Genomic DNA, 12,030 nt, shown 5'->3' with positions numbered 1-12,030 from the left:
TTTAGACCATTTCTATTAATCTATTCTTTGCCACGTGGCTCGTGGCTTACCATTACCTTATCTCTTTCTTGTCATGGCGGCGGCTAGCAGTTCTCTGCCCCAGCCTTCACTTTTCCTAAAAGACAAACACAAACACACTTCCCCAATACTAATTTTGGGGAGGTTCCCTTTTGGCAAGTTATATCTGATTAAATGAAAAGGCATGTATTAATGGTATAAGTTAGTTTAAATTGGATGGTCATGTTGGTTGATGAACTATCACCTCCTCTAATTAAAAGGTCTCTCTTGTTCAAATCGAACCTTTATCAATTTTGATGGTACCCACAGCTTATCTTCTCCTGCAGAAACAAAAGCAAAACCTCGTCCCCAACGTAACACATATCCTGGTTTCCATTCTGAGGTCAGCACACCCTTGAAGTATATAGGCTGATTTAATTCTGCAGTTTTTTCTATTATCCAATGTCTCTCTGCAGCTGTTGTTCCTTTCTCGTTAGCAATGAGAAAATTCAAAGTTAATAGAGCATTATGCAGTCTATTTCTGGGGGTTTTTGTTACCCCTTTCTGTTTATTTATCATGTCCTTTAGAGCTCTGTTGGATCTTTCTATAAGGGTAAGGTTTTCAGCTCTCAGCTATTGCTCTGACCTCTTGGTTATAAACTCTGTATTTTGCTCTGTTTCTTATTTAACAAGACGGTTACATCTACACACACACGGTGCACATATATGCATGGAGGCAAAACACACACACACACACACACACTCACACACACACACACACACACACACACATATATATATATATATATATATAATTTTTTTTTTAGAAATTTAAGAAAGCTAGGTAGGAAGTATCTTATTGGGTTCTAAGGCCACAGACATAGGCATGTGCATACCTTCAGGCTATGTACAAGGATTCTGTGATAGATAGTAGTCCCTTTATTCTTTAATATTGATTGATTGATTGATTGATTGAGGCAGGGTCTCATAATCCCAAGCTGCCCTTTACTTTGTAGCTAGGATGACCTTGCACCTCTGACCCTCCTGACTTTACCTCCCAAATGCTGTCATTACAGGCATGCACTACGTCTGTTTTAGGTGGTGTCGGGAGGTAGATACGAGGGCATTGTATATGCTAGACAAGCCCTCTATCAGCTGAGCTACCTTTCCAGCCCTCACAGTGGCTTTTATGTAGCAAAAACTTGAAGTACCCTTGCAATTGAATAATATGATGAATTCTTATGCTACTACTAAAAAAAAAATAGTGTGTGCATGGGTATACCTAGAAGAGAAAAAGAAAAAAGTGGCCAGAATATTCCCTAGGTGGTAATGTTTTACCATCTTTTGTAAACTTACAGCCTCACTGTCATGTAGAAAGGAAAGTCAAAATCATGTCCACTTGATTTTTCTTCATTATACAGAGAGGGGCAATAGTGAGCGAGCCAGCCATTCAAGCCAGGAGAAAAGGAAAGAGCACCCAGGTTTGGACCATCGAGAAGCTGGAGAATAAATTAATTGATATGAGAGACCTTTACCAAGAATGGAAAGAAAATGTCCCTGAGGTAAGAGAAACAAGGCAGCAAGGAGATGTGGCTGTATTCAAACCACAGATGAAATGCTCTGGTCATTTAGGGAGATAAAATGTCATCCTTAAGGAGTGCCAGGCATGGTAAGATGGCACACAATTCAGACAAGTGGAAGGGGCTCCAGGAACACCCAGCGGGTCTTATTTGGCCTTGTCTACACTGCTTCTCAAGTAAATGGAGGAGGAAAGAAGTTTCTCCATGATGTTGGTCTGTGTCCTGGACTGGCTGGAGCCAGTGTGGATTTCGTCTTCATCCAAGTCTATGCATGTGCCCCGAGCTGTGTGTGCCCTGAGCTGTGTGTGCCCCGAGCTGTGTGTGCCCTGAGCTGTGTGTGCCCCAAGCTGTGTGTGCCCTGAGTTGTGTGTGCCCCGAGCTGTGTGTGCCCTGAGCTGTGTGTGCCCCAAGCTGTGTGTGCCCTGAGCTGTGTGTCCCCCGAGCTGTGTGTGCCCCAAGCTATGTGTCCCCTGAGCTGTGTGTGCCCCAAGCTATGTGTGCCCCGAGCTGTGTGTACCCTGAGCTGTGTGTCCCCCAAGCTATGTGTGCCCCGAGCTGTGTGTCCCCTGAGCTGTGTGTGCCCCGAGCTGTGTGTGCCCTGAGCTGTGTCTGTCCTGAGCTATGTGCGCCCTGAGCTGTCTGAGCCCCAAGCTGTGCTCACAACTGGGTAGATTTCTAAATGTAATTGTAGTGCATGTAACGTTTTGTTTTGTTTTTAACATTTGACATTAGTAATAGAAAGGAAATTTTGGTGCAAGTTACAGGGCATGACATGAAACAGGCTGTAGGTATGGTAGAGTAAAGCTGAGGCTTCTCTGCATGAGCTGTGCCTGGCAGACATGTTCCACTCATGTGGGCATGATTCTAGTTTTACTTCTTGTCTATTTCTATAAATGTTTCCTCTAAAGGCATTTTTAGTGCTGGTTTGAAATAACATGATTTAAGTTGATGCTTTGTTTCCTGACCTCTCACTCAGTGGCCTACTCTACTTCTCAGGCCAAGAGGCTCTATGGGAAGCGAGGCGACCCTTTCTACGAAGCTCAGGAGAATCACAACCTCATCGGTGTGGCTAATGTGTTTTTGGAATGTCTCTTCTATGATGTGAAACTTCAATATGCAGTACCCATCATCAGCCAGCAGGGGGAGGTAAGGACACACCAGCCCCTAGAAAATGACAGACATGAAATTTTGTTCATCTCTGCTTTGAGGAGATCAAGATGCTCTGTGTGCATGCATGCATGGGTGTATGTGTGTAGGAGCTGGTACCTTCCAGGGATAATTCTGCTCTGGTGACCACCAATGCTTTTCCCCATGTTAAAAATACAACCTGAGAGGCCAGTGGACCCTGTGGCCAGGCTCTTAATCTGGAGTCCCTGGCAGACTCTGGGTATCTGAAATTACATTAAAAATGCACTCAAGGCTCAGAACTCAAACACTTGCCATGTGAACCTAATGACCTGAGTTCATTCTCCAGTTCTCAGAGTAGAAAAAGAGAAAGGGCTTCCAAATATTTTCCTCTGACTGTCACAGAAGTGTGCTGTGCCATGCATGCGTCACACACACACACACACACACACACACACACACACACACACACACGTATTCGCTCTTAAACAAGCACCGTAGGAAACACTGCACTGCTGTGTCTCGGTCCCTCTTTCCCTCGTTCCTTCCACCCCATGATTCTCACGTCTCAGATACCATCAGCTGATTCCTCTCTGATCTTGGGCCTCAGCGCCAGCTGCTCTGTGGAAGCTGGGTCTGAGCATTAAGCATAGCCACCCCTTAGCCTGGTGTGGTGGCTCATCCCTGTAATCCCAGCATTCAGAAGCTGAGGCGGGAAGATCATGTATTTGAGCAGCCTGAGCCATCTCAAAAAGGAGAAAGGAATACTGCCAAACTGGACCCACGCCAGCACAACACTTCCACATTCGGAAATATAAATGCTCTAATAAAAAATGACCTGAAAAGAACAGTTATTTAGGGCTGGGGAGATGGCTCAGCGGTTAAGAGTGCCTTGCTTCCATTGTCGAAGACCCACGTTCAAGTCCCAGCTCCTGGGTCAGATGGCTCACAACTGCCTATGACTTCAGCTCCAGAACGATCTGATACCCTTGACCTCTTTGGGTGCCAGCACTCAAGTGCACGGACCCTCACACATACACATAATTAGAAATAAATAAATAAATTGAACAAAAGAGTTGTTACCTAGAGACGAGAGTGGGGATGCATGTGCCTATGATAGAAGCACTCAGGAGGCTGAAGCAGGAGGATTGTGCAGTGAGGTCAGCCTGGGTTATATAGTGAGCCCTGTCTCAACAAACCAAGACCACAAAAACCAGCGAACGGAAGAACTGCTTTCCTGCACCTGTCCAGCTTGGTTCAGTGATTCCTTCTGGAATAGGAGCCCACTACCACCCCACAGAGCCCTTTCTCCTATAGCTCCATGTTACATACATCCACGTCCCCCAAGCTAGTGGACCGTGTCTGCCTGGTGTTGGAAGCAAGTTTCTGCCCCCATCATACATTTATCCTATGCACATCCAATGCCCATATGTCAACTGCTTTATCCTGTTGTTCCTGGGTTCTGATTTCTCTGCTGTCTATCTGTTCGCTGGCAGCAGACCCTATTCCTTTCCTTGGTGTCCCAGGAGGCTAGGTCTTTGATGGAGTGAACAGGTTACCCAAACACACGATCAAAGAAATGCATATGTAACTAACTATATAAACATTGCAAGACCGAAGGTTCCAGTAGAATATGATCGATCCCTTGAAGCCATACCTTGCCTAAGCTGAGGAAAATGAAAACACCTAAGGATAATCCTAAAAAGCCAGTTGGGAGGGGACAAATTTGGCTCCGAGTAAGAAAGGAAGGTTGCAGAGAGGCATGGCTCTGGGAGGGTGGGTTTTGGGTCTCCCTCCTGGAAGTGGCTTGGGAGGGAGGGTCTCACACTGCTGGAGATGGCCCCAGGGTATGCCTTTGAACTCTGAGGTGTCCTGTTCCTTGATCCAGGTGGCCGGGCGTCTCCACGTGGAGGTCATGCGTGTTACTGGGTCCGTCCCAGAGCGAGTGTCGGAGGATGACTCTTCGGAGAACTCTAGTGAAAGCGGAAGTCTTGAGGTCGTGGACAGCAGCGGAGAAGTCATTCACCGAGTCAAGAAGCTGACGTGCCGGGTGAGGGGACAAGGATCAGAGGGCTCATGTAGACCCCGGCAATACCAGACTGTATGCACAAAGGTTCCCGAGTCCTGCATCCAGCACAACAAAAGCCAAGCTGTCTGACAAGGGGCTGCAGCTCTGAGCTGCGCTTCTAGAAAAATTTTCTCATGACCATTGTGTGACATCACCCAAACGTGTTCCCTCTGTCTTCAGTATCTAGGCAAAAGTGGTTTCAGGATGCCCTCCACATAGCCAGATCCACAAGTATGCAAGTCCCCCCTTATACACAATGGGCTGTGTTTGCATATCATCTATGTACATCCTTCTACACACTTTTAATAATCGCCAATAAGATAACATGTAGTACAGTGCAAATGCTGTGTAATAGTTATATCACAGTTTTAGTTGGCTTTATTTTTTAAGATTTATTTTATTATTTTTTATTTTAATAGATTTTTGAGGCAAGGTCTCTCAATTATGTAGCTCTGGATGTCCTAGAATTCACTATGTAGACCAGGCTGGCCTCCAACTTACAAAGATCTGCCTGCTTATGTCTCCTGAGTGCTGGAATTAAAACTGTTCACCACCACACCTGGCACTAGTTGGCTTTAGTTTTCTATATGACACAGCCTAGAGTCACCTGAGAGAGGAATTGCGTTGGTGAAATTGGCTGGTGTGCCTGTATGTGGGGGGTTGTCTTGATTGTTAATTGGTATAAAAGATTCCAGCCCACCGTGAGAGGCACCATTCCCTTGGCAGGTTGTCCTGAGCTGTATAAGTAAAGCTAGCTAAGCATGAGCTAGCCAGTAAACAGCATTCCTCTATGGTTTCTGCTTCAGGTTCCTGCCTGGACTTCCCTCAGTGATAGTCTGTGTCCTATAAACTGAAATTCACCCATTCCTCCCCTAAGTTGCTTTTGGTCATGGTTTTTATATCAACAGAAAGTAAACTGTAACAGTTGCTTTGAGAATAATGACAAGATAAAGTCGACATGTGTCAGCGTGATCCAATTGTTTGGGGTATGGCTGATCTATTGGCTAAACCACAAATGTCAAATCTATAAAGAGAGAGAGCCATGTGTGTGGCAGCGTGGAGAATATATTAGTGAATTGCGTTCTTCTGATAAAAGTTACATCTGGACCAGGAACTTGGTCATCAGTAAAATTGTACAGGAATGTGCTTTTTTCCTTCATGAATAAATAAATAAATAAATAAATAAATAAATAAATAAATAAATAAATAAATAAATACCAGGAACTTGGTCATCAGTAAAATTGTACAGGAATGTGCTTTTTTCCTTCATGAATAAATAAATAAATAAATAAATAAATAAATAAATAAGATTTTACTTAAGATTTGAAGATGAGCCCATACACTAGACATGATGGCGCACATCTTTAATCCCAGCACTCAGGAGGCAGAAGCAGGCAGATCTCTGAGTTTGAGGCCTCCATGGTTTATAGTTTTAAAAAAAGGGTGGACTCAGTCTATGTAAGGCCTTAAGTTCACTGCAAAAGATAGGTGATGGATGGATGGATGGATGGATGGATGGATGGATGATTGATAGAGAGAAAGATAGAGAAATAGATAGAGAGATCGATAGATTGCAATGAATGGTCTCAAATATTTTCAAATGGGTGACTGATTTTATTCCCTCTTAGAAATGATGAACTATGGAAAGACATATACTTTAATGTTTCTTTTATGAGAGCTATAATTTCTTTTTTTTTAATCTCTTCAGGTGATAATTAAAGAGGCAACTGGGCTACCTTTAAGCCTCTCGAATTTCGTCTTCTGTCAGTATACATTCTGGGACCAGTGTGAGTCTACAGTGGCTGCCCCGGTGGTGGACCCGGATGTGCCTTCCCCACAGTCCAAGGATGCCCAGTACACGGTGACCTTCTCTCACTGTAAGGTACAGATGCAACCACAAAATGAAGTTCTTGGCTAGAGGTGGCACTCTATGATGAAGCGTGTGCTTGAGGCTCCTGGGTCAGCTCCCGCACCAAAACAGGCACAACAGAGCCAGCGTCAGCTGCATGGTGGGGATGGGGTTGGGCACCGACTTTCAAAACTCTACGTTTTTGCTGTGTACTCTACAACATTACATGTAATTCTGGTGTTTGAACAGGACACCTTCCAATCATGTGGAACCTTTTCTTTCTTTCTTTCTCGATTATTTACAAGGGACCAAAGGTCCCTTATTAATTTTTTAAATGTTTATATTATTATCCGGCAGTTTCAGAAGTTTAGTCATTTTCCTACTCAGTTCCCTTCTCGTCTCCCTCCCTCTTGTCCTGAAAGCTTTCTTCTCAGTGAGTCGACTCCTACTTTCTCCTCTGCCTGTGTCACCCACTGGGTTAAGAGTTTCTTGCCTGAGCATGGGGGGAGGTTATAGGCTACCACACCACTGAAGAACATGACACGCCTTCTCCCCACATCCATGAAATTGTAACAGAGTCCTGCCCTGTAGCTCAAGCAGGCCTGGGACTCAGGATGTGACCTGCTCTGCCCTCCAAATCATGACCATCCTCCTTGTCAGCCTCCCAAGGGATGGGATTGAAGGCAGGAGGCCCCAGGCCTGGCTGAAACTACTTAGAAGTTCTCTCCAGATGCAGTGGCTCCTGCCTGTAATCCTGGCACTCAGGAGGCTGGCGCAGCAAGATCACACATTCTAGGGCAGGAGATCCTCTCTCAGCAAAGTTTTCCTTGGAAGGTTTTTGGTTTCAATTGAACATAATATCTTCCTGGACTTTGTAGAGCTCAAGTGTTCTTCGTTACAAATTCAAATACGTAGGGACTATATAAAAATGAAATCAGAACAGTCTTGACTCACAATCTTATTCTACATATATTACCTTTATTTTTATTTTTATCTTCTGAGATGGAGTCTGACCTTGAACTCCTGGGCTTGCTCTGTCCTCCTGAGTAGCTGGGACATCAGTTGCAAGTCCATGTGCCCTGCCACATATTTTAGTAAGCTATTTTCTGTGTTCTTTCCTTTCTTGCCTTTGTGGCTTTCACCTAATGATTTCTCTAAGATGGACTCTGCCCCATGTGAGACTTCTTCCGGACGACCTGTCAGACCACTTCTCTGCAAATAGTGTCTGTTCCTTCTGACTGTAGCTTAGACAACACATTCCTGTGACCACCTATAAAACCTCATATGTGCAACACTGCTATTTCCTTTGCTGAAAGTAAATAGCTCAAATTGCTTTTCTTTCTTTCTTTCTTTCTTTCTTTCTTTTTTTTTTTTTTTCAAGACAGGCTTTCTCTGTGTAGCTTTGCGCCTGTCCTGGAACTCGCTTTGGAGACCAGGCTGGCCTCGAACTCACTCACACACCAAAAGGTGTGTGCCACCACCGTTTGGCCCTAAATAAGCAAATCTTTATTTAAAAAAAAAAAGAAAGAAGCCGGGCGGTGGTGTCGCATGCCTTTAATCCCAGCACTTGGGAGGCAGAGGCAGGCGGATCTCTGTGAGTTTGAGACCGGCCTGATCTACTACAGAGTGAGTTCCAGGACAGCCAGGGCTACACAGAGAAACCTTGTCTCCAAAAACAGAACAAACAACAACAGCAGCAAAGATTTGCTTATTGATTCATTCAGTGTGTATGAGTGTTTTGCGTGTGTTCTCTGTGTGTGCCGTGTACATACCTAGTGCTCCCAGGGGCTGGAAGAGCATCAGAGGCTCTGGAGCTAGTGGTACAGGTAGTTATGAGCTGCCAAGTGGGTGCTGGGAACCCAAGTGGGGTCCTCAGGAAGAACAAATGCCTTAAACCATTGAGCCAGCTCTACAGCCCCAAGCCTACATTTCTTGACCCATATTTGCCAAACCACATTCATAAAATCTTTAGTTATCATTTTTTTACCTGCAATATGTATTTTTTCACTACTTAAGTTAGCATGCCAAGTCGTGGGCATTATCCTACATAGGAGTCCTTATACCTTGTTCTAATCCGTCCCCTCTCCTCCTGCTTTCCTGTCCCAGACTCTTCCCACACACACACACACACACACACACACACACACTCTGGTTTCTTTCTCCTCCTAAGTAATGCCCCACCACCACCACTTTTGTTACTCTTTTATTACTGTTTTCCTAACAGTCTTTTAAATATTCCCTGTCCTTCTTTGGATCCGCAGAGCTGTTTATATCAGGAAGACACAGGCCGATTTTAAATGTGTGCTCTTTGGTAACTGTGTAAATACACATGGATCCCAAAGCCCCTGGGTTCACAGTGTAATTTTAGAGGTTGTTGGTTTGTTTTGTTTTGTTTTGTTTTTCACTTCTAAAGTACGTAGATTGAACTCATTGACCATTATGTTTCTTTTCCTTCTAAAATTCTGGGTCTGTCTCCAGATGAAATAAGAAAATAGATAGAATAAGCTCCATCCACTTAGTAGCTCTTTCTGGAAATGAGTCGTGGAATAACTGTGCCCGAGTCTCTGCTTGGGCTCCTGAGGAGGCTGGTGGGAAGGAAGTGGCTCAGCTTTGGGCTTGCTGAGTGTTCTGAGTGACCAGCCCCAATTTTCAGAGCGCTCTGTCAATTTCCACAGCTGTGGGTTTGTTTTTTAGAGTGAGGAATTGAAGCAAGACACACACACTCAAGAGCAAGAGCCTAGGCCGTGAAGAAATCAGATAGTTCAAGTCCCTAACTCAATAAGTCTCCAAGTGCAGGAGGGTCATCTGGAGGTCAGAGTGGTTCATTGGAGCTGGCCGTGAGCCAAAGTAAGAGAATGCAGATCCTAGCTGTGCACCTAAAGCCAGAAGATTGCGTTCAGCTTTCTTGATTAGAACTGAGTCACCTCCTAGATCCCTTCCAGATAAAATGTCCTGGGCTCCTTCATGCTTCCCTGCAGATCAGAAGAGATGGGTTTAAGGTTGAGAGCGGGTAAGTGGGTGCCATTATGCCCAACAATCAGTGTGCTCTCCTGCCTTCTGCTTGACCCAGGACTACGTGGTGACTGTCACAGAGGAGTTCCTAGAGTTCATTTCCGATGGCGCCCTGGCAATTGAAGTGTGGGGCCACAGGTGTGCTGGGAATGGAAGCTCAATCTGGGAGGTCGATTCACTCCATGCGAAGACAAGAACATTGCGTGACAGGTTGGTTCTTGCTGCAGGCATTTAAGAACATTGCGTGACAGGTTGTTCTTGCTGCGGGCATTAGACCCAGGGGTCAGGAGCAGCTCTGGACCATAAGTGAGAGGGGCAGCCTCAAACCCTGGGGCTTCAAGAGTTGCTCAACCTTTGAGCCCATTTCCTCCTCTGGAAACTTAGAGTGCTAGAAGGAAGAAGCCACCAAACATCAAAACACACTATGGGTAGTGAGTCATTGCAACCAGCAAGACTGAAATAGTTGCTGTATTTATGTGAAAACAAAATCCTTGGTTTTACTTCACATCATGCACAGACACTACTACAAGATAATCATATGATTATTTCTAAAGTTTTTCTGACATTATTTATGTAATGAAGGGCAGAGCAGAGCCTGCAGGAATCAGTTTCACCTTCCACCAGGTGGTTCCCAGGGATTGAACTCAGGTCATCTGGTTTGAAGGCAAACCCTTTTACCTACTGGGCTATCTTGTTGACCCAAATCATAAATTTAAAGGCAAAGCAAAAATCTATAAATCTGGTAGAAGAAAATAGTAGGGTATCCTTTCGTAAATTGTTAGTGCTTTTTAGGTTTTTTCGAGACATGGTTTGGGTATAGGCTGGGCTGGCCTCACATTTACGGCAGTCTCTTGCCTCAAGCTCCCAAGTGTTGAAGTTGCACATAGGAGCCACCATGCTCTGAGATTTTGTCATTGTCATTGTTGATGATGTTGTTTTAACCAAATGCTCACTATAGAACCCATCTGGCCTCAGACTTGCAATCCTCCTGCCTCAGCAAGTGCTAGTATTACTGGTGTGCACCATGCTGCCTGGATGGGGTGGTATTGTTACAACTTGGACATAGTCACAGGTTCTCAGGCCACAACAGCCTTAGGAGGGGAAGCTTCTGGGTTGGACTTAATTCTACATCAGAGGCATAACTATGAAAATCAACAAGCCACCACAATCTAAGGGAAAGCTCCCAGTGTGGTTTTTTTTCTTTATAGCATTTCTAGAGACTGAACGTAGGTCTTTCCACATGCAAAGGAAGCACTCTACCATTGAGCCCTAGCCCTAAAATTGGCAATAAAGTTAGTCATTTGCTTCTTCTGTGACCCAGCAACCCCACACCTGGGTGCTTACTTGCTTAATCTGTGTACATCACTAAATGTAAGTTTAGTTAAACAGCCTGCGAGTCCATACCACAGGGTTGGGTTGAGAGTTCATCCAGGCAGTAATCTGTGAGACGTCTCAGTGACGGACGTTTATTACAGTTTGCTAACGGTGGCCCTGGGTGATGCAGTGGTTGTTGGGATGTGGTTTTTGCAGGTGGAACGAAGTAACTCGAAGAATAGAAATGTGGATCTCCATATTGGAACTGAATGAGCTAGGGGAATATGCTGCCGTGGAGCTTCACCAGGCGAAAGACGTCAATACCGGAGGCGTCTTTCAACTCAGACAGGTATGCAGGGTGTCTGTGTGTGTGTGTGTGTGTGTGTGTGTGTGTGTGTGTGTTTCACTCTTAGAGTTTCTAGGCATACCCTAATTCTTTGGTGTTTCTATTCTCAAATTATTTCCCTTGTTTCCTTCCTCTGTCCCCATCCCCATCTCTGGCGCTCTGGCGTCTTCACTGCCTTCACATCTACAGGGTCACTCCCGCAGAGTGCAGGTCACAGTAAAACCTGTACAGCACTCAGGGACACTGCCACTCATGGTTGAAGCCATCCTGTCAGTATCGATCGGCTGTGTGACTGCACGGTCCACCAAGCTGCAAAGGGGGCTGGACAGTTACCAGGTAAGACACTGGTCTGGGGTAGTATGTACCAAAGACTGGGGGTGTAGCTTGGTTGGAGGGCACTTACCGAGCTGGGTTCTAAACCCAGGACTTCAGAAATTTAAACAATAATAATAATTTTAAAAATAAAGGGTTTACAGAGATGGCTCATCAGTTAAGAATGTATACTGCTCTTACAGAGAACCCAAATGCAATTCCCAACACCCATGTTAGACAACTCATTAGCACCTGTAACTCCATCTCCGAGGGATCCAGTGCCTTCTTCTGGCCTCTGAGGGCACCTGAACTTACATGTGCATACCCACGCTCAAACAGACATACATACACATGATTACCAAGAAAATATTTTACTTGAAAAATAAATAGTAATTTAAAAATCAGCGCAGAATTAAGGGAACTGATG

At 44.8% G+C, this 12,030-nt stretch overlaps 1 protein-coding gene across 1 annotated transcript in view; it reads left to right on the top strand.

The window, feature by feature from the left end:
• Positions 1–12,030, top strand: part of Kif13a (kinesin family member 13A) — a 185,282-nt gene that overhangs the window by 139,502 nt on the left and 33,750 nt on the right. The window contains 7 exon segments of the mRNA XM_036186987.1: positions 1,419–1,559; positions 2,574–2,723; positions 4,591–4,752; positions 6,479–6,652; positions 9,690–9,841; positions 11,162–11,294; positions 11,481–11,627. Of these exon segments, the coding sequence (XP_036042880.1) occupies positions 1,419–1,559; positions 2,574–2,723; positions 4,591–4,752; positions 6,479–6,652; positions 9,690–9,841; positions 11,162–11,294; positions 11,481–11,627 (1,059 nt within the window).

This window comes from Onychomys torridus, chromosome 5 (assembly GCF_903995425.1).
Source record: "Onychomys torridus chromosome 5, mOncTor1.1, whole genome shotgun sequence".
In the NCBI taxonomy this organism is placed as follows: domain Eukaryota; kingdom Metazoa; phylum Chordata; class Mammalia; order Rodentia; family Cricetidae; genus Onychomys; species Onychomys torridus.
The sequence above is the reverse complement of the archived record's forward strand: the minus strand, read 5'-3'. Positions and strand labels throughout refer to the sequence as shown.